Source organism: Chlamydotis macqueenii, chromosome Z, assembly GCF_036417535.1.
Source record: "Chlamydotis macqueenii isolate bChlMac1 chromosome Z, bChlMac1.mat, whole genome shotgun sequence".
In the NCBI taxonomy this organism is placed as follows: domain Eukaryota; kingdom Metazoa; phylum Chordata; class Aves; order Otidiformes; family Otididae; genus Chlamydotis; species Chlamydotis macqueenii.
Window position 1 is genome coordinate 62991095 of NC_141593.1, and position 23186 is coordinate 63014280.

At 48.7% G+C, this 23186-nt stretch overlaps 1 protein-coding gene across 1 annotated transcript; it reads left to right on the forward strand.

The window, feature by feature from the left end:
• Positions 1–826: 826 nt before the first annotated feature.
• LOC147596372 (optineurin-like) lies at positions 827–9797 on the forward strand. Its single transcript, XM_086771362.1, has 5 exons — positions 827–2160; positions 6236–6363; positions 8382–8483; positions 9194–9342; positions 9558–9797. Exons 1-5 carry the CDS (start codon positions 827–829, stop codon positions 9795–9797), a joined length of 1953 nt encoding a protein of 650 aa, XP_086627488.1.
• Positions 9798–23186: the final 13389 nt, after the last annotated feature.

Here is a 23186-nt window from a genome sequence, read left to right on the forward strand (position 1 = left end):
GGAGGAAGCGGACAAGGTGGTTTTAGAAGCTTTAGAGCCGAATCACCCCCTGCACGGGATTAGTGCGGAAAGGATTCTAGGGTCGCTGATCCGGCCGCACAGGCTAATATGCGGGGCAGGGATATCCACGCCGCCGCGCGGGTGGCGTTCGCAAAAGTGGGTAAATATGACGGCAAAAGGCCGCCATACACTCAGGTGAGGCAGGGCGTAGGGGGGTCCTATACCTCTTTCTTGGAAAGGCTACAGAAGGCGATTGAGAATTCCGATTTACCAGGGAATGTGAAACCTATAGTGGCGAAAGAGTTAGCTAATAGAATGCAAATGAGGTAACTCAACAAGTTTTGGCGCGATTGCCTGGGGATGCAGGTGTGGCGCAGGTGATGAAGCGGGTTATGGAGGCAGAAGCCTTGCAGCAAGCAAAACCGCTCGTTGCAGCAGTTTCCGCTATGCGATCACCCCCCGCGGGCCCCACCTGCTTTGGTTGTGGGGGTGCAGGACATTTCAAGCGGCAGCGTGCTTCGGGGACCGATCAGGGGATAGAACTTCAGGCGGCCAGGACAGGAGGTGTTTTCGATGTGGGCGGGGCGGACATCTTGCCACACAGCGTCTGCAGCCACGCTCGGCCAGAGGGCAGTCAGCTGAGCCGGGGCCGCCGCCGCCGCCGCGGGCGAGCTGTGAGGGCGGCGAGCGGGGAGAGGCTCGGAGGTGGCCGCCCTTCAGGCGAGCCCGGTGCCGGGAGAAACGGCGGGCGGAGGCCGGTTTCTGTCACGGTGGCCGTGGGCGGGCTCGCCCGGTGACTCGGCGGATCCGGGTATATGCTTCAGAGATGTCCAGCAAGCTGAAAAGCCATCCTGCTGAAAATGGCGAGCATCCCAAGAGAGAAACGGAAAACGGAACGGACAGCATGGCTGCCTCAGCCCTTAGCACCTACACCCCAGAAGAAATGGTATGGCGGACGAAAGAACTCGTCACTGAGAGCAATGAGTTAAAAGAAGCCATGAAGTTGCATAACCAAGCTACGAAGGACCGGTACGAGGAACTTTCCATCCATCGAGAGAAGCAGAAAGAAGAACGAGAATTTCATGAGTTAAAGTTGAAGGAAGTTAAGCAGTGCTTGCTAGACAAGTGCATGGCAAATGAAAAGCTACAACAACAACTTCAGAACTTAAAGGAAAGAGAAGGAGCTGAAATGGAGGGCTGCATGGCTCCTGAGAAGGAAATGAGGCAGCTGATATCCCAGGTGCAACGGCTCCAGGCTGAGAAGGCCGATATGCTAGACATCATTTCGGATCTGCAGGTCAAGCTGAACATCTCAGCAGAGGATTCCTTTGTGGAGACTGGGATGAACGAAGGAGAAATAAATAGAACTGCAAAGGAACATCAAGAGAATAGTGGTGAAATGACTGGTAACGTTGATATCTACGGCAGGAGCAAAACTGCCGACGAATCAAAGAATCTGCAGTCTGAGGAGCTAATTGTAAGCCAACTGCTCTACTGCCTTAGAAATGAAACTCAGAAGAGGGAAGAACTTGAGAAGGAGCTGCAGAATCCCAAAGAGAGACTGTCAAAACTGGAGAAGAAAACCAGCAACTGCCTGAAGAGTGGGACACAAACTGAACAGCAAGCAGAGGAGAGTTCAGAGGCTGTTGGCAGTGAAGTAGAAAGTCTGAGTTTGCAAGTTTGTGCTCTGCTTAAAGAGCTTCAGGAAGCCCATGAGAAGGTAAAAGAGGCAGAATTGATTCAGAAGCAGCTTCAAGAAAAGTGCCAGGTACTGGAGAGAAAAAGCTCAGCTGCTGCATCAGAACTGGAGGAGAAGCAGCAGCTAATGTACACCATCAAGAAGCTGGAACTTCAGTTGGAGAGCATGCAGGCAGAGGTCAAGCTGGAACAAGCCAAGGCACATGAAGAAAAGGCGAGATATAGTAGCTTGCAGGATACAAATAGCAAACTCCTTCCTGAACTCACCAAGGCAATGAAAACCATTGATGAAATGAAACTCAAAGAGCTGCACAGAGTGGATAAAGTTGTGGTGGAACAGCTGAATGCAAAGGTGGAGTTGGCAGAACAAGCGCCTGCGGCAAAGCAGCTCCAGATAGATGAAATGAAGCAGATAATTGCTAATTATTTGTCATTGACTGCGCCTTTTGATTTGAAAAACATGTATTTTTTCGATGATGCTTTCAATTTAATTACTTGGGAAACACACCCATCAGTTTACTCGGGAATACAGCATAAGACTTTTGGCTATGTACTTAACAGAACTATAGATCAGTGGTTTAAGAAAGTTTTATATTTCGTTGTGGAAATTTCAACTTTAGGCTAGAATAATTCAGCATGGGGGGGGAGGAGTGGGGGGAGGTTGTCTTGTTCCCTTTCTCATTGTCCTGCTTTGGTTTTGGTAATAGATAGTTTTCCCCAGGTCGAGTCTGTTTTGCCTGTGACAGCGGCTTTAAGGATTTCTTGTCGCGGCCGCTGCCAGGCGCGCGCGTGCCAACCCCTCCCTACCCCCCAATCCGGCGGGGCGGGGGCAGCTTACCCAAAAACTGCCACGGTTACAGATACTCCCGTCTGAGTTGACCAGTGGCCTTTAGCAAGAGAAAAGCTGCACCATTTGAATGAGTGAGTTGACAAGCGATTACGACTTGGACATATAAAGCCAACAGACAGTTCCTGGAATACACCTGTGTTTGCAATACAGACAAATCGGGTAAATGACGACTCTCACAGGATTTAAGGGCAGTAAATTCAGTAATTGAGGATCTGGGACCTTTGCAACAGGGGTTACCATCTCCTTCGAGGTACGAACTTTATGTAAGTGAAAAGATGAATCCCTCAATATTGTCTCCGATTCTGCCTATGTGGTCAATGTAATACAATGCACTGAATGAACAATGTTAAAGGAATTAATAATCTTTTGTTGTATGACCAGTTTCAAAAAAAAAAAAAAAATGTTGGAGTGTCGTAGCTCAGCCCCGATCGGGACCAGACTACGCTGTCTCTCTCTCACTCCCCCCACCCTCCGAGAGAATACGAGGAGATGATATAAGAAAAACGGCTCAAGGTTTGCGATAAGGACAGGGAGAAATCCTTAAAGTTACCGTTACGGGCAAAACAGACTCGACTTGGGGGAAAAAACACTCATTTATTTCTAAAAATTAGCAGGAGAATGAGACAGGGAACAAGATAACCTCCCCTCCACCCCTCCCTCTTCCCAAGCTTAACATTATCTATACTACCTCCCCTCCCGAGTGGCACGGGGGGTGGGAGGGAAGGGAATGGGGGTCGCGGTCAGTTCATCACGCGTTGTTAAATGCTGCTGTATTATCGTCGGGGGAAGAACTCCTCGCATTCCTCCCCTGCTCCAGCGTGGGGTCCCTCCCACGGGCCACAGTCCTTCATGAAACTGCTCTGGCGTGGGTCATCTCTTCCACGGGGTGCAGTCCCTCCAAAACAGCTGTCCCAGCGGGCCCTCCACGGGCCACAGCCTCCTTCAGGCCTCCACCTGCTCCGGCATGGGGTCCTCCACGGGCTGCAGGTGAATCTCTGCCCCTCCGTGGACCTCCATGGGCTGCAGGGGGACAACCTGCTCCACCATGGTCTTCACCACGAGCTGCAGAGGAATCTTGGCCAGGAGCCACCTTACTCCTCCCCCTCCTTCACTGACCTTGGCGTCTGCAGCCGTTCCTCACAACAGGCTGGCAAACGCCTCTCAGGATCCTTTTTACAACTTATTCACTTCAACTTCTCATCTCCTCTTCACCTCTTGCAGCCAGGCTGGGCCCAGTCGGGCCCAGTCGGCTGCCCGGCGGGAGGCCAGAGGGTGAGGCCTGCAAGGCCCACGAGGCTCGCGCCTCCCCCTCTCTACCCCCTGCTCGGCTGCCTCACATCTCTCCTCTCTTTTCCTGTTTTCCCCTTCTTAAATACGTTATTGCAGAGGCATTATCACAGGACATTCTGCTACCAATTGGCTCGGCCTTGGCCAGCAGCGGGTCCGCCCTAGGCCTGGCCGAGTCCACTGAACAAAGGGGAGCAACTTCTAGCAGTTTCCTACAGAAGCTACCACCTTAGGCCCCCCCTCACTAACAAAACCAGAACATGGAGTGAAAATAATAATCTGGAAGCAGGTAATTGGGAAGGACCATTCCCTCTTATCATGTGGGGGAAAGGGTATGCTTGTGTCTCTACAGGAGCAGTGAACAAGTGGATCCCTGCGCGATGGGTACGACCAGCGCTCCAAGCTGCCTTGCCTTCGTCGGATTGTTAGCAAGCTGTGTGGCAGCTCCATGGACATCATGGAGCTTGGTCACCATGGTCAATAACCATGGATATCAGTCACAGAAAGAACAAATGTGTGGGTAACTATGGCTATTGCCACAGGGTGGGGCGTCTGTATCATCTTCAGATAAGCCTTTCAGAACATGCTTGGTCAATCTGCCAGATCAGGTAGCGGTAGGACGGCAACTCTGTGTAAAACAACAGCAGCCGCGAGTGCTGAGTGCTAAATTACAAAAGATGGAACTTTTGGGATCACTGAAGATGGACTTCTGCCTATTTTCTTTAACTATTCAGGAGCTAATGTTACTAGATGGGTAATGACTGTAAATGCTTTAAGACCTATACATTGCAACGACACAGCATGGTGTAACGCGAGCACATATCAAAATCCAGACAGCATAAAAGACCTAAACGAAGTACACATAGCTTTGAATCTGATTGCCAAGATAATATAGAGTTTTGGAAACCAAGTGAAATTATTGCTGCTTAAATCTTTGCACGTGGTGTGGCAAGTGCCCAGGCATTAGCTACGCTAAATAAATTGGGCTGTTGGCTTGCTAAGCAAACGCGTACAACTGCATTGGTACTATCAACGCTGTTAACTGATGTAGATTCTATACGCTGTGCTACTTTACAAAACAGAACCGCTGTTAGCCTGCAGAGCACATATTTGACAGGCCTTGTTGCATGTGCTGGCCACACATGCAGCAATATCTAGTCAGTACTCTTTCACTGAATCTGCTGAGGGTATAAACAAAGGTGGCTCGGAGCGAGGGAGAGAGGATGGACCCAGAGCACGCTTTATTTACAACAGGGGACGCCCTGAAGGTGCTGCGCCTGCCTCCTTTCTCTGCTCTGACCCCGCTGATCATCACCCTCCTGCTCGGCGATGTCTTTGGCGTAGTCAGGCTGGTAACAGAATAGATCAGTAGTAGATTTTTTATTATTAGCACAGAATCATGGTTGTCAGGATTTTGATGGGCTTTCCTGAATGAATCTGTCTGATTATTCGGAATCTATTCACAAAGTATTCAAAACTTGCAAAAAGGAGTACAAAAACTGCAACAAAGTGATGATTTTGATATGTTCAGAAATCTTCTTGGTGGATTGATATAAGCTTATTACAAATAGCTGTAGGATGCTTATTCATTCTTTTTATATATGTATTTTGATCTGTATTCTGTGTGTCTGTTGAAATATGTGCAGACTTTAATAGATAAAGTGTTGAAACAAGCCTCTTCTCATAAACAAAGAAGAGAGAGATGTGGGTATTTCTTGAGCCAGTATGGTGTCAGGGAAAGCAAACTGGCCTTGGGAGAGGGATACAATCGTGCTCGCTGGAAGAAAGCTATGGAATAAGAAGGGAAGCTTTAAGGTACAAAACATTGTTAGCCGAATTTATGGCTTGTTTCAACAGAAGCTTGCAAAAAAAAAGAAACTAGTCACTGGCCTTGTAGATAAGAAAGTTACTGGAGTTGTTACGTTTGTAATAGGAGAAGAATGCCGTAGTAGAAAATTACTAGAAGGCAGTGAAACTTAGTTTTGCTTAGCAGTCATGAGTATGTATAACGTGTGATCAGTAACTTTATTGGCTAAGTTTGTGTGTGGCATAACTGGGTGGTTGCTATCCTTGGCTAAAATCAGAATTGTGATACTAGGCATCATACTAGGTATAATCATTAACAGTCCGTGCTTGGTCACCTGCCTACAAAAGTGATACAGAGAATACTACATCAGAGCACGCACGCCATATGACGTCAGTTCCGACTGCCCATCTCACAGGCTCGGGCTGTAGTGGCGGCCTGTCCAGCATGTCAAGCAGCAAAGCCGAACCAGGTACTACCCAGGCATTAACCCCAGGGGAACGCTCCAAACCAGGTATGGCAAGTGGATGTCACAGAGTATGCGCCATTTGGCTGTCTCAAATACGTTCATGTTGTGGTCAACACTTGCTCCCAAGCTCTCTTCGCGTGTCCATTCACGAGGTCTACAGTGCAGAAATCCATCCTACACCGGAACCAGGCTTTTGCCTGCCTAGGAGTACCTTGGGAGATAAAGACCGACAATGGGCCAAATTATCGATCACGGGTATTTCACCACTTCCTGCAGACGTGGGGAGTCCGCCATACGTTTGGCCTTCCTCTGAACAGCACTGGGCAAGCGATTGTAGAACGTGCACACAAAACCCTGAAAGCACAGCTAACGCGCTTAAGAGAGGGGGCAGAGAGGGGTTCGCCAGAGGTCTTAGTTGATAAAGCGCTTGTAGTACTGAATCATATATCCTTCGCTAACCCCCAATCTGTTTCCCCTATCCAGAACCATTTTTCCTCGTGTCAGCCGCTGTTTGGGGGCAAGGCACTCCCAAAGGTCTGGTACCAGCTGCCAGAAAACCCACGTTGGGAAGGTCCCGCTGATTTGCTAACATGGGGACGAGGGTATGCTTGTATCTCCACAGGTGTGGGGACCTGATGGATCCTGGCCCAGTTGGTACAGCCGTGGCTGGAGGATGGGCAGGGTAACCGAGCAGCGCGGCGCTCTCCAGCTCACCCTTGTGGGATTGATCCTGATTGTGAGTCTTCCAATGCCAGTGATAACGACTAATTTCTGGGAGCGGTTCACGAACTGCGCCGACTCTACTCAGGTTTGCATAGCGCATGGCCTGTTGGGCTCTTGGGAATGCCAACCGCACAGCCCTCGCCATATCTGAACTGGCGACTGCTTTAGCAGCACACGACGAAGGACTGACACAAATGAAGTTGGCATTAGATTATGCCCTTGCGAGGCCTGGCATCGGTTGCAGCGACCTAGAGGGAGTCCTAGGTCTCCAGGGTTACTGCTGTTTGGACTTCAGCAAGAACACCTCCTTGGCCTTGGAGAAGATGCATGCGCATGTTGCCCAGTCAGTATTCAACGTCAAAGCCCTAAAAGGACTGGGGGTGGTTTCCAGACCTGTTCGGTTTACCTAGGCGGCTAAGAAATATTGTGTCTGTAGGTTTGACGATCCTAGCAGTTGCTTAGATAATGCTTTGTTTGTTTCTGTTATTGTTACGTTTCTTGCATGCTATGATTAAGGGGTCACTAGACGACTGTCCATGATCAACGATGTTATGGCGGCAGCCGCCCCAGAGTACCAGCCATTAGACCAGGATGATTTAGCATAGAGGGGGGGAATTGTGGGGTAACGTTAGCAAGGCTGCATGTATGCAGGAGGGGCAGTCTGTGGCCAGTCACGCACTGGACGTGGATGAGTCCACGAGTGCAGGGGGCAGGTGCGTCCACATACGTGGTGGGCACGGATAAGTCCGTGGGCGCAGGGGCAGGTGCGTGGCAGGCACGGATAGATCCGTGGGCACAGGGGGCGGGTGCGTTCGCGTGCGTAGCGGGTGTACGGGTATTTAACCCTATGTTGCGCAGCATTAAATTGAAGCCTTGGCTTGACGGTATCCGTGTGATGCCCTGCTTTCCCCGGGCGGGGCTCCGGTGCGTCCTGGGTTGGTTTGCTGGCAAGAGAGCCGGCACTTCTACAGTAGGTAAGAGTTCTGGGCAGGGTGGATCCCTGAGTGTTGATTAAGGAGATGGCTTTTGCTAAATGTTTATCCCAATTTTGGAAGGTCCCACCACCCACGGTTCTCAGTGTAGTTTTCAACAGTCCCTTGTACCACTCAATTTTTCTAGAGGCTGGTGAATGACAGAGGCTGTGATATACCCTGTACTCCTTGGCCCAGGTGTCTACAAGGTTGTTTCAGAAATGAGTCCCATTGGCTGACTCAGTTCTTTCTGAGGTGCCCTGTGTCACCACAGAACTTGTTTCTCAAGGCCCAGGATAGTGTTTCAGGCAGTGGTATGGGTTGTGTTTCCCAAGCCATGAGGCAGTTGATTCCAGGTGTACTGGACACCCCTCCAAGGGAAAGCCAACGGTGGCCTGCATTCTGCTGCCAAAGGCATTCAGAAGAATGCATTAGCAATGTCAGTGGTGGCATACCACTGGGCTGCTTTTGACTCCGGTTCATACTGAAGTTCCAGCATGTCCGGCATGGCAGCACTCAGTGGTGGCATAACTTCATTTCAGCCAGAATAGTTGACTGTTAACCTCCATTCTCCATTAGAATTTCACACTGGCCACATGGGACTGTTAAAGGGTAAGCGAGAACCACTCATTGGTTTTCCAGTTGACAAATCGGCTTATGGCGGGGGATCAGGAAGTCTCGGTTGGTGCACTATTGCTGCTGGCGCACAGTTGTGTTGACTCTCAGCATGCCCACAACAGGAGAATCCTCCAAGAGACCAGGAACGTAGACAGCTGTCTTCATATTGTTGGAGCTGGTTAGCCACTGCACACACCCATGGTGCTTTGTCATCTTTCCAACCCATTGCTGTCAATGAGTTGGATGGTTCACTCTCTGTAAACTTCCGCCACATGGGTTGGGGACATTTGATTTCATCTGGATCTACAGATGTCCACAGGTCAGCCAGGTTACAAAGAATCAGCTCCCACACAACTAGTTCCCTGTGATACTGGAACCCTCACTCCATGGTGGTCCACTTGCTTGGGTGGCATACAATATCTTCCCTGAAGAAATACCTGTCCTTCACACCTGACAAGAGTCGCCTCCAGAGAATGCGGGCTTCTGCCTCTCTTCCCATCGCCCTGTCAATGGCTGCTTCCCCAGACAGCGATCCCAGCTGCCTGGCTTCCCTACCTTCTAATTCCAGGCTACTGGCCCCACTGTCCCAGCACGGGAGCAACCAGGGGACAAGTTGCTCATATCGATGATAGCTGGAATCTTTTCACATATCTCACAGCTCACTCAGGGATAGGGATCTCCTCTTCTGCCTCTGCCTTTTCTTGTGATGTCCCTGGTTCATCATCATCTTTCACTACACAAAAAGAATTTTTTTGTGTATTTCTTACGTACAGGGGCAACTGGTACCAGCAGGGGTTGGTCCTTTGGTTCACCTGCAATGCTGCTCGCCAGGGTTGAAGTAGCCACAGTGCCCACTGCGGGGGTGGAAGTAATCGGAGTGCCTGTTGCTGGGACTGGAGTAGCTGCAGTGCCTGCTGCCAGGGTTGGAGTAGCCACAGTATTCTTGAATAGTTGTTCAAACTTAAGCACGACCAAGGCCTGAAATACCTGCCAGAGACCTGACAATACAAGCGTGGTGGTTGGAATATCCCAAGGGTATTCAATATTCTGAGAAGCTGTGGAATTTAAGCTGGCAAAGAGGGGGGAGCTGTACACAGATGTTCCCCCTGTGCCTGGATTCCCAGACTCCGCCAAAAGATGGAATCCCAAACAAGGCCCACGAGATGGATTCCGAAGGGCGCGGATGAAGCTGCCACTGTCGCTTCGCTCTGCGTGTCGCCCGCCACTGTTGAATACAAGTACGAAACCGGTCACGTTACCAGTGATCTCACTGCACGAGCCAGTGCCACAGAGCACAGCAGCGCGATACCTTTAATCCAGTGCCCGGAGCTGACGAACTGCACACAAACACTGGCGAACAGCGCATACAGCAAATAGGGTGCTGCCCAATAGAGCCCTAAAAGCTGCTCTGAGCGCAAATAAAACAACGTTGTGGCCAACAACAACCAAACAGACAGAATGCGTGCCTGTAACAGCGTGTTTTCAACTCGCTCTGTTCAAACCTGTCCTCATCTCAACTTCTCAAGCCTCATCAGGGGCTTGAACCCTCCTGACTGAACCAGCCCCAGCTGGGGCCCTTCCAGCCCCAAGTTCAGTACCAAAAAGATCGTTGTGGCTTAACCCCAGTCAGCAACCAAATACCACACAGCCACTTGCTCACCCTCTCCAGCAGCACTGGGGACAGAATCGGGAAGAAAAGAATCTCAGTCGTGGGCCGAGATGGAGACAGTTTACTAGGACAGCAAAAGAATATAATAATAATCAAAAATACAGGGATAATAAGATACACAACATGAACGATGCACAATTGCTCAGCACCCAGCGACCTGATGACTGACACGACCTGTCCCGTGCAGCCGTCACGGAGGGAAAAAACCGCAGGAGAGAGGGAGCAGGGCTCCACCCCGAGCCAGAGGACCCTGCGTGCTGATTGGAGGAGTCAGTAAGGGGCGGAGCCAGCAACGGACACGGCCAGCAACGGGTGGCCGTGGGAATGGGCGGGGCCGGGAAGGGGCGGAGCTGGCAAGGGGTGGAGCCGGCACCGGGTGAACTGGAAATGGGCGGAGCCAGCAACGGGCAGCGCTGGCAACGGGCAGAGCTGGTGAGGGGCGGAGCCTGTGCGCGGTTGCCCGGGAGATTTAAACCGCCCGAAACAGTCACCGCAGCCGATGCCGAGGGGCGCAGCGGCAGCAACACCCAGCTCCTGCAATGGTGCCTCTGCCAAAACCCTGGGGGCTTCAAGCCCGGAGGAGCCTGTGAGGCATAAGGAGCGTGGGGGCCTGACGGGATCCGCCTCTCCCGCTGGGAAACCACATCTTGGCCCGGCAGCTGGTGGGCCGACGGAGAGGTCTGAGTGTATTTTCCGTTGCATAGTTTGTGTTCCGTGTTTTGTGATTCGTGGTGTGGCACGTATGGTCCGGTATTTTGTATTTGCTATGGTATTTGGGATGGTGTTTTCTGTTGTACAGTGTTCCCTTTATTGCGTTCTGTATCCTACCGCACACGTTTTGGTGTACGTGTGGTATGCACGGTATGGATCCTAAGGGATGGCGTTTGTCGTATTGTACGCGTTGGACCCCATGTGTTGTACAATATTTTGTACTGATTGTATTTCCTATTGTAGTGTGTGCATTGAATGGAGAATACAGTACGGTATGTTACGCGTTCCGTAATGTGTTGTGTGTAAGGTATGGCACTGCGTTTTGGCTGTGGTGCGTATTGTACTTGGTGTTGTATGTCTCGTTGGATTTGATTCTGGTTTATATTGCAATGTATGTTTTGTGCTCTATGGCATGGCATTTTATTCTATGCCTCGTTTTGTACGGTGTGGTAATTTTTTGGTAGTTATTGGACATATTACATGATATGGCATGGCTTTTATTGTACTTCCTGCACTATGTGTTGTGTTATATTATATGGTAGATATTGTATGGGATGTGGTGTGTTGCATGTTTTGTATCGTATGCTAGCTACTGTACTGTATTTTGTATTACATTATAAAATACAGTTCCATACACATACTTCGTGTAACGTTTTATGTCTTGTATTTTCTATTTTGTCTTTAATGTATGGTATGATGTTTATTTCATTGTATGTATTGTATTGTGTGTCATGTACGGGATGGTATTTATTGAATTGTATTTTCTATTGTAGTCTGTTTTGTACTGTATTTTCTATTATATGCTATTTTATATATGCTGTGTACAGTATTCTATTTTATGCATTTTAGGTATCGCATTGTTTGCATTGTATTGTGTGTATCGTATTGCATGTATTGTATGTATGTGTTGGGTTTTGTATTGCTTCTTGTGTGGTATGTACTGCGCTGTACGTATTGTGCTGTGTATATTCTGTGGGTTTTGTTGTAGGTATTTTCTGTTTCCTAGTGGACTCTATTTTCTATTGTATAATTGAATTGAATTGTATCCTTTTTATTTGTTATATTTTCTGTTTTATCTCTTGCATGTGTTGTATTTTCCGTGGCATTGTATTCTCTGTGTTGTAGGATACAGTATCTATGGTGTTGTAAGGTATGGCATGTACTCTGTGCCATGCTGTGGTATTTATTGTAAAGTATGTAGCATATTGTATGTGTTGTGTTGTGTTGTATCGTCTGTATTGTGCTATATTTTGTATTGTTGCGTACGTATGGTAGGATACGGAGCCGTACGTACTGTATTGTATGTAGTGCAAAGGGTGTCTGTTATTTTGTATGGTATTGAATGCTGTATTCCACGTTGGTTTGGTTTGCATTTTGTTGCCTATTGTATGTGTGATATTGTGTGTATGATATCGCGTGCATGGTATTGGAAGGTACTTTTTATTGTATGGTACGGACTGTATGGTATGACGTGGTACGTATTGTACGCTATACTGTGGGATGTATTGCATTCTTTCTGTTGTATATTGTATTATGTTTTATGTATTGCATTTAATTTCATGTGTTGTCTTAACTGTATTTTGTATGCTAAGGTTTGGTATTTATTTGATGTCTTCTGTTGTATGTCTTGTCTCTATTGTATTTTGTGTTTGAGATGGAAAGGGAAGGACCTACGCGAGCGCTCTTGCCAGGCTCAGATGGACCAAGCCCACGCGTCCAGAGCTGCAGTACGCCCAGCGCTGAGAAGAAACAAGGGTGAGTTCTGGTCATCAGCGACTGCCACCGGAGAGGAAGGGCAGCCCCCATCTGCAGACAGGAGCCTCTTTTCAGGTGAAGTTTTGCTGCATCCCTGGGGCGTTCAAGTGACTGAGGAGCCCAGCGCGGCTTTTGGATTATGACCCACTCCTGCTCTTTCGTGTGGGTGGTGTGGGTGCTAATGGGATCGCAATGGTGCTGCGTTGTATTTTGTGTTGTAGGTATTGTATTGAATTTCTTGTCTTGTTGTGTAGTTGTTTTTTTTATTGAGTATTGTATTGTTTATGGTATGGTACCTATGATATGGTATGGCATGGTATTTATTCTCTTGAATGCGTTGTATTGTACGCATCTTCTTGTATTGTATGTATTGTATTTTCTGTTGTACTGTACTAACTTTATACTGTATTGCATTGTATGTATTGTATGGTATTTATTCTACTTTATGTATCATAGTTTACATATCTTATTGTAGTTTTCTATGGTAATATACTGTACATACTTTATGTTGTATTACAGTGTATGTATTGTACTTGACTTCTATTTTATACTGTGTTTTATGTATTTTTTTAATTTTTTGATTGAATGTATTCTATGTGTCGCATCATACAGTATTTCTTGTATTATATTTATTGTGTTGCATTATTTTATATGTATTGTGCTGTATTGTATGTATCATAATGTATTTTGTGTTGCATTGTATAATTCGGTATGTATAATATAATATTGCAGGTATTGTATGGCAAGCGGTTGCACTGTATGTATTGTATGGTATGGAATGCATCTGTTTTACTGTAATTTATATTGTACTGTAATTGGTATTGTATTTTGGATTGTCCATTGTGTATTGCAGGGCTGGTACTGTGCTGCAGCATGTTGTGAATGCTGGAGCATTGTACAAGATTTTGTATCGCACTGCGCCCCACCCAGCGCAGCTCTGGCACCCTCCAACACCTCCTCCCAGCAGGCTCCAGCACACAGCGCTTCTCGGGAGCCAACGCCACCGAGTACAGGCAAGCGCCCGCCTGCCCCAGCTGCCTGTCTGGAACCGCACAAGGGCACAGTGGAGCTGCGGCCCTTCAGCATCCGCCTCTGTCGCCTCCAGTAAACAGCATGACGCTTTCCAGGGTGCATGTGTGTGTTTATGGAAAAAGTTCCAGTAGAGTGGTTTGTAATGCATTATTTTTTGTGACGTATTGTGGTTTGTATCGTACGCTATGATACGATGTGTGTGGTATGGTATCACATAATTTGTACAGGATTTATTATATATCGTCTACGAACCATATTGTATTGTGTGCTTGGTGTACAGGGTATGGTATGGTATGGCATTGCAAGGCATGGTATGGTACGGTATTGCATGGTAGGTATTGCATGGTATGGTAAGGTAGGGTACAGTATTGCATGGTATGGTACGGTACGTTATTGCATGGTAGGTATTGCATGGCATGGTATGGTACCGTCCTGCATGGTAGGTATTGCATGGTATGTATTGCATGGTACAGTACGGTATTTCATGGTAGGTATGGTACGGTATTGCATGGTATGGTACGGTATTTTATGGTAGATATTGCATGGTATGGTACGGTACGGTACGGTATAGCATGGTAGGTATTGCATGGTATGGTATGGTACGATACGGTATTGCATGGCAGGTATTGCGTGGTAGGTATTGCATGGTATGGTACGGTACCATCCTGCATGGTAGGTATTGCGTGGTAGGTATTGCATGGCATGGTATGGTACGGTACAGTATTGTATGGAAGGTATTGCATGGTACGGTATGGTACGGTATTGTATGGCAGGTATTGCATGGTACGGTACAGTATTGCAAGGTAGGTATTCCATGGCATGGTAGGGTACGGTATTGCATGGTAGGTATTGCATGGTACGGGACGGAACGGTATTGCATGGTAGGTATTGCGTGGTAGGTATTGCATGGTATGGTACGGTACAGTGTGGTATTGCATGGTAGGTATTGCATGGTACGGTACGGTATTTTATGGTAGGTATTGCATGGTATGGTACGGTACAGTACAGTATTGCATGGTAGGTATTGCAGGGTATGGTATGGTACAGTACGGTTTTGCATGGTTAGTATTGCAAGGTAGGTATTGCATGGTATGGTACAGTACGGTACGGTATTTTATGGTAGGTATTGCATGGTATGGTACGGTACGGTATTTTATGATAGGTATTGCATGGTATGGTACGGTATGGCACGGTATTGCATGGTCGGTATTTCATGGCATGGTACGGTATGGTATTGCATCGTAAGTATTGCATTGTATGGTATGGAACGGTACGGTATTGCATGGTAGGTATTGCGTGGTACGGTATTGTATGATAGGTATTGCATGGTACGGTATGGTATTGCAGGGTAGGTATTCCATGGCATGGTACGGTACGGTATTGCATGGTAGTTATTGCATGGTACGGTACGGTATTTCCTGGTAGGTATTGCGTGGTAGGTATTGCATGGTATGGTACAGTACGGTATGGTTTTGCATGGTAGGTATTGCGTGGTAAGTATTCCATGGTATGGTACGGTACTGCATGGCAGGTATTGCATGGTACGGTATGGTATTGCATGGTAGGTATTGCATGGTATGTATTGCATGGTATGGTACGGTACGGTGATGCTTGGTAGGTATTGCATGGTACGGTACGGTATTGCATGGTAGGTATTACATAGTATGGTGAGGTATTGCATGGTACAGTACGGTACGGTATTGCACGGTAGGTATTTCATGGTACGGTACAGTACGGTATTGCATGGTAGGTATTGCATGGTATGGACCAGTACGCTACAGTATTGCATGGTAGGTATTTCATGGTATGGTACGGTACGATACGCTGTTGCATAGTAGGTGTTGCATGGTACGGTACAGTATTGCATGGTAGGTATTGCATGTTTATGGTACGGTACGGTTTTGCATGGTAGGTATTGTATGGTACAGTATGATATGGTATTGCATGGTATGGTACGGTATTGCATGGTACAGTACAGTATTGTATGGTATGGTATTTTATGGTAGGTATTGCATGGTATGGGAAGGTACGGTACGGTGTTTCATGGTAGGTATTGCATGGTATGGTACGGTACGGTATGGTAATGCATGTTAGGTATTACATGGTATGGTATGGTACGGTACGGTATTGCATGGTAGGTATTCCATGGTACGGTATTGCATGGAATGGTACGGTACCATACGGTATTGCAAGGTAGGTATTTCATGGTATGGTATGGTATTGAATTGCAGGTATTGCATGGTACGGTATGGTATGGTTTTGCATGGTAGTTATTGCGTGGTAGGGTACAGTACCGTATTGCTTGGTAGGTATTTCATAGTATGGTACGGTATTGTATTGTAAGTATTGCATGGTATGGTTCGGTACGGTATTGCATGGTAGGTATTGCATGGTATGGTATGGTATTGCATTGTATGTTTTGCATGGTACGGTATGTATTGTATGGCAGGTACTGTATGTTATGTATCATATGTATTGTTTGGTGTTATCTATTTTTCCTTTGTGTTTTTTATGTTTTATTGATTGTATGCATTGTATTGTATGTACTGTGTTTTGTGTGTATTGTATGTGTTACTTTTAGTATGTGTTGTTTGTTGTATTGCACTGTATGTGTTGTCTGTATTGCACTTTGTATTTTGTAGGTGTTGCATGTTGGATGTATGTTACGTGTTTTCTTGTATGTCTTGTTTCCTATGGTGTTGTATTTTGTATCACGTTCTTTTGTATTGTATAGTATGTATTGTATGGTATGGTATGGCATGTGTTGTATTAAATAGTATAGTACTAGTTGTATTGTACCGTACGTATTGTTTAGTGCGGTGTGTTTGTCAGCCATCTGAGGAGTGTCTGAAGGTACTGGGGTTGGTTAGCCTGGAGAAAAGGAGGCTGAGGGGAGACCTTATCGCTGTCTACACCTGCCTGAGAAGATGTACTGAGGTGGGTTACCATCTCTTTGTCCAAGGAACAAGTGATAGGATGAGGGGAAATGGCCTAAAGCTGCGCCAGGGGAGGGTAGATTGGATATTAGGAAAACTGTCTTCACTGAAAGGGTTATCAGTCAGGGGAACAGGCTGCTCCGGGAAGCGGTTGAGTCATCATCCCCAGAGGTATTTAAAAGAGGGGGAGATGTGGCACGCAGGGACACAGTTTTGGGGTGGACTTGGCAATGTTAGGTTAACGGTTGGACTCGATGATCTTGAAGGCCTTTTCCAACCCACGTGATTTTAGGATTCCGTGATTCTATACGGGATCACGTAGCTGGCCTCCAGACAGCTGCCCAGGCAGGTGGACAGTGCTTCTCCAGCTGCGTGGCCAAGCTCTCCACTGGCTGTGCTGGGCTGGGGCCAGCTGGGGCTGTGGAGCCCCTCCCTCTCACCATTGCTGCAGCAGCGGGGATACCACTAGAAAAGGCAGAGGTCATTGTCTGGCCTGGGGAGAGGTGGAAGAAATGCCTTGGTTCCTCAAGGAGGAAACACTCCCAGCTCCTCAGGCAGCTCACCTCCGCTGTTGCGAGCAGAGCTGCCCGTCCAGATTCTGGGGGACTCCAAAACCGCACGGCAAAAATTGTGCAACAGCGTGCTCGTGTTGCTGTGCAATGGTGCAGCAGAGAGGCTCCCAGCCCCTCTGCTTCCCGACGATGGTCTCTCGCCCACCGCCTCGCCCCCTCTGTCAGCCTTGTGAGATCCAGCATGGACCAGCTCCCCAGCACCTCATCCGCTGCCATTGCTGGAGGTTCCAGCAGCCACCCCTCTGCTCCCACCGCCAGCCCTGCAGGCCTCGGTGGAGCCAGGGGAGGCTGTGCCGGGGCCCTCCACTTCCAGCCGGGGCAGTGAACGCTCCCCTAGTAGTCCACGGCGACCCCCCAAACAGCAGGACTGGCAGATCCCAGGCCTCTCCAACCAAAAAGAGGCCAGCACCGTGTTGGTGACCATGGAGGGCGCCTCGGAGTACAGCCAAACCAGGACTGGGCCAGCCCTCAAGGGCTCCTGGCCCCCCCAGCCCAATTCTGCAACTAAAATAAACACATGAAAACTACAGAAAAAGTCTCCGTCTTGCTAACAATGCACCTGATGTTGCTATCCCCGCCCATTTTTGCTGGGAGGGGTGGGATGTTAACGCTGAGGGGCCCTTCTGCATGTGCCGGGTAGGACTTCCTTGCTCTCTCCAAAAGCAAGCGCTGCCCAGCCCAGGCCTGCGTCTCTGCAGCTGGTCCTGGGGCAGATGTTTCCAGCTGGGGGCTCTCCAGAGCCAGCGCGCGCACCCCACCACTCATCACCCCAGGCCCGGCCTCCTCCTCACCGCACCCTCTGCCCCCGTGTCCCAGGGCTCTGCTCTCCCTCCGGCCTGCACTGCCCGGTGCAACCTTGCTATGGCAGCACCCAAATCCCTCCTCCTCCTCAGGGTCATGACTGGGCACTGCTCTCGCCATCAACCTCTGGTCATACCCTGACAAGGCAGGAGCCACAAGAAGTTCAACAAGGGGAAGCACAAAGTCCTGCAGCAGCTGCCCAGCCAGAGAAAGGTCATGACGCTGCTGCCCTCAAGCGCAGGCTTTCTTCCCGCTCTTCCAGATTCAGCCATGGTGCTGGCATTTCTTCTCCTCGACTCGGGAAGAACCCATCTTTGGCAGATTCTTCGTAGATGGATTCCAAGTGTCTGGGGACACTGTGTTTGTCTAGTTTGGAGAAAAAAAGGCTGAGGGGCAACCTCATCGCTCTGTACAGTTTCCTGAGGAGGGGAAGTGGAGAGGGAAATGCTGATTTTTTTAAATTTCTTTCCTTTTTTTTTTTTTTTTTATTTTTTTTTATGATGAGGGTGGTGAAGCACTGGAACAGGTTGCCCAGAGAGGTGGTGGATGTCCCATCCCTGGAGATGTTCAAGGCCAGGTTGGACGGTGCTCTGAGCAACTGATTTGGTTGAAGATGTCCCTGCTCACTGCAGGGGGGGTTGGACTAGATGACCTTCCAAGGTCCCTTCCAACCCAAACCTACTACTTTTCAATACCATACAATCAGTATTGTTTGCCTTTCTCCAGTCCTTGTCTTTTTCACTGCCATAAACATCGTCTGCTGAAAGAAGCCAAAAATCTTCTTTTTTAAAGTAATCTCATTATTCTGACAGAAAACGATAAAGCAGACACAACTCCTTCCCACCCCAGACAATATGTAGAGGCCATGCGTGTTGTCTAACTGCTATGGTCTCTTGTCCAATACAGTTTTGCTGACATCAGTATTTTTGACATTTGCTTGTTGACATTCACAGCAACCAGGCTTTTAAAATACATGTGTCGCCAGGACCTTTCTTGAGAATGGGAACTCAATACTTTGGGCACATCTATTGGCTGTTGAGGTGTGTCGTGTGGACTTAGAGCTTAATGTGTACTTCTGACTCATGAGTCAGCCCCGGAGAGTTTAATATTCACTTTTATTCTCCTCTAAACTGCCTCTAGTATTTCTAGTATTTTCGCTGATGACACCAAGCTGTGTGGTGCCATTGACACGCTGGAAGGGAGGGATGCCATCCAGAGGGACCTTGACAGGCTGGAGAGGTGGGCCCGTGCCAACCTCATGAAGTTCAACCAGGCCAAGTGCAAGGTCCTGCACCTGGGTCATGGCAATCCCAGGCACAAATACAGGCTGGGAGGAGAATGGATCGAGACCAGCCCTGAGGAGAAGGACTTGGGAGTGCTGGTGGATGAGAAGCTTAACATGAGCAGGCAATGTGCCCCTGCGGCCCAGAAGGCCAACCGCATCCTGGGCTGCATCAAGAGAAGCGTGGCCAGCAGGTCGAGGGAGGTGATTCTCCCCCTCTACTCTGCCCTGGTGAGACCCCACCTGGAGTACTGTGTCCAGTTTTGGAGCCCCCAACATATGAAGGACATGGACCAGCTGGAGAAGGTCCAGAGGAGTGCCACGAAGATGATCAGAGGGCTGGAGCACCTTTCCTGTGAGGACAGGCTGAGAGAGTTGGGGCTGTTCAGCCTGCAGAAGAGGAGGCTCCGGGGAGACCTTATAGTGGTCTTCCAGTACCTCAAGGGGGCCTACAAGAAAGATGGGGAGAGGCTGTTCATTAGGGCCTGATGTGATAGGATGAGGGGTAATGGTTTTAAAATAGAGGGAGGTAGATTTAGATTGGATATTAGGAAAAAATTTTTTACAATGTGAGTTGTAGAGCACTGGAACAGGTTGCCCAGAAAGGTGGTGGAGGCCCCATCCCTGGAAACATTCAAGGCCAGGTTGGATGAGGCTCTCAGCAACCTGAGTTAGTCGGAGACGTCCCTGCTCCTTGCAGGGGGGTTGGACTAGAAGACCTTTGAAGGTCCCTTCCAACTCTAACCATTCTATGATTCTATATTCATCTTGTGGTACTGTAACCAGTTCATAGAATTCCTATGCACAAAGTTCACCCAGCATATGATATTTAAAAGCACAACAGCATTTATTGCTCTATTATAGCTTTGCATAAGCGGTTCCCAGCGTAAATAGTTACAGTTCCTAGCATAAGCAGTTACCAGCGTATTGTCTTCCCTTTGTGAGAGTCTTACCACCCTGACTAAGCTGGAGACACCGCCGAGCAGGAGGGTGATGATCAGCGGGGTCAGAGCAGAGAAGGGAGGTAGGCGCAGCCTCTTCAGGGCATCCCCTGTTGTTCGTAGAGTGTGCACTGGGTCCTCTCTCTCTCTCTGCTCTGAGCCACCTCTGTTTATCCCCTCAGCCCATTCAGTGGCAGAGCACTGACCAGGTGTTGGTGCACGCGCGGCCAGCGCATGCAGCAAGGCTGCCAAGTGCGTGCCCCGCTGGCTAACAGCGGTTCCCGGATAGCAGCAACATCCTGCTCCGTAACAACCCTCCTCGCTCCTCTCTCCGAGATAACAACCCTCTTCGCTCCCCTCTCCCAAGTCGCATTCTTACAGCTGTGTGCATCTTGTAGTTTCCCACAGTGGCCCTACACGGACCATCACTGAAATTCCTCACACAATGCCCCAGGAGACTGGAATTTTCCATGTCTTTTTCTGGAAGACTTCGCTAACTGCTATATCAAACTGGGAAGGAAGAATCCCAGCAGCACAGAGTATGAACTACCATCAGCTGCGAAACAGAAGTTTGAGCCCTAACTTTCATAGAACCATAGAATGGTTTGGATTGGAAAGGACTTTTAAAGATCACCTAGTCCAACCCCCCCTGCCAATGGCAGGAACATCTTTCACTAGATCAGGTCACTCAAAGCCCCATCCAACCTGGCCTTGTACTTTTCCAGGGATGGGGCATCCACAGCTTTTCTGGGCAACCTCTTGCAGTGCCTCACCAACCTTCACAGCAAAGACTTTCTTCCTAATATCTAATATAAATCTACTCTCTTTCAGTCAAAAAACTCAACCCCTTGTTCTGTCACTAGAGGCTCTGGTGAGAAGTCGCTCTCCATCTTTCTTACAAGCCCACTTTATATGATGTAAGGCCACAATAAGATCTCCCCAGCGCCTTTTCTTCTCCAGGCTGAACAATCCCAGCTCAGTCTTGCTTCATAGCTGAAGTGTTCCAGCCTCTGATCATTTCCACAGCCCTCCTCTGAATCCACTTTATTAGGTCCATGTCTGTCTTGTGCTGGAGGCCTCAGAGCTGGATGCAGTTCTCCATGTGGGATCTCACAACAGTGGAGCAGAAGGGAAGAATCACCTCCCTCGCCCTGCTGGCCACGCTTCTTTTGATACACCACAGGATACGGTTGGCTTTCTGGGCTGCAAGTGCACCTTGCTGGCTTATGTCCACTTTGTCATCCACTAGTATCCTCAAGTTCTTCTCTGCAGGGCTGCTCTATCTGTGCTTTTTCTTTAATCTTTCTTTTCTGGCCAACATACTTGTAAAAGCCCTTGTTCCTTGCATCCCTTGCCAAATTCAGCTCCAACTATGCCTTAGCTTTCCTGATCCCTACCCATCCAGGCAGGGTCCCTATATTTTTCCCAGGATACACGTGTCTGGTTCCACTATGTATTTCCTTCTTCACTTTAGTTTGACCAGGAGGTACTTCCTGAGTCATGCTGGTCTCCTGCCTTCCTTACCTGATTTACATGTGGGAATCAAGAAATCATGGAAGCCAAAACCTTGAGTATGGCACCAGTCACACAGCCAGGCATTCACCTGTTCAATTGGTTTCCTCCTTTCTAAATCCCTTCCTCTGACTGGGAGGATAGAGAATGCCACCTGTGCTCCTGATCCTTTTTAACATTGCTCCAAGGGATGGATAGTCTTGTGTGATGGTTCTAAGTTGCTTCATCACAGTATCATTGGAGCCTAAGCGGAATAGTAGGAGCAGATGGTAATCTGTAGGGTTCACCAGACTCAACAGCGTCTCAGTGGCATCATGAAGGTGAGCTTCTGGTAGGCAGCCAATTTCCCAGTTGTCTGGACGGTAAATGAGTGTTTCAGCACCTATCATTAAGGAATCTCCAGTTACTAATATTTCATATGCTCCTCTAGTGGCATTTGTTCTAATGCAGAGATCTTCTCATGTTCCCAGATTACGCACTGTCTGCTGAGCAATTCTGGTAACATAGCTTCTTGTTTGAAAAGTTCTAGCTGGACATGCTCTCAGCTACGACACCCACTGCTGCCTTCAGGTGCTGGGTGGACTTCCAGATGCTGGAATTCCATCCAACCTAAGGTTTGGAGAGCTATTTCAGTCCTTGGGAGGTCTGCTGGGTAGAGATGTGTTCTGGTTTTGTTTAGTGAGGGGAGGCCTAAGGTGGCAGCTTCTGTAGGAAACTGCTAGAAGTCGCTCCCCTTTGTTCAGTGGACTCAGCCGGGCCAGGGTGGACCCGCTACTGGCCAAGGCCAAGCCCGTTGGTAGCAGAACATTCTGTGATAACGCCTCTGCGATAACATATTTAAGAAGGGGAAAACAGGAAAAAAAGAAGGAAGATAAGATGTGAAGGAGCTGAGGGGGGGCCAAGAGGGGGAGACACGAGCCCTGTGGGCCTTGCAGGCCTCACCCTCTGGCCTCTCGCTGGGCAGCCAATTGGGCCCAACTCGGCCCGGCCTGGCTACAAGAAGTGGAGAGGAGATGAGATGTGAATCCAACGTAAAAAGATCCTGAGAGGTGTTTGCCAGCCTGTTGTGAAGAATTTCTTGTGAGAGGAACGGCTGCAGATGCCAAGGTCAGTGAAGAAGGAGGGGAGCAGTGATGCTGCTCCCAGCAGAGATTCCCCCTGCAGCCCATGGTGCAGACCATGGTGGAGCAGGTTGTCCCCCTGCAGCCCATGGAGGCTCACGGAAAAGCAGAGATTCACCTGCAGCCCAGGGAGGACCCCACGCCGGGGCAGGCAGATGCCTGGAGGAGGCTGTGGCCCATGGAGGGCCTGTGCTAGGGCAGCTGTTTTGGAGGGACTGCACCCCGTGGAAGAGATGATCCATGCTGGAGCAGTTTCACGAAGGACTGTGGCGTACGGGTGGGACCCACAATGGAGTAAGGGAGGAATGCGAGGAGTTCTTCCCTTGACGATGAAGCAGCAGCGTGAAACAACATGTGAAAGACTGACCATAACCCCCATTCCCTCTTCCCCCCTGTGCCACTCAGAGTGGGGTAAGGTAGTAGAGATAATGTTA

What these genes read in the sequence shown, in the direction of transcription:
- LOC147596372 (XM_086771362.1), top strand. Translation starts at nt 827, where the DNA reads ATGTCCAGCAAGCTGAAAAGCCATCCTGCTGAAAATGGCGAGCATCCC. An exon ending in CCTTTTGATTTGAAAAACAT is followed by an intron (nt 2,161 to 6,235) that starts GTATTTTTTCGA and finishes CTTGCTCCCAAG; the next exon opens with CTCTCTTCGCGTGTCCATTC. An exon ending in GGCCAAATTATCGATCACGG is followed by an intron (nt 6,364 to 8,381) that starts GTATTTCACCAC and finishes ATTCTCCATTAG; the next exon opens with AATTTCACACTGGCCACATG.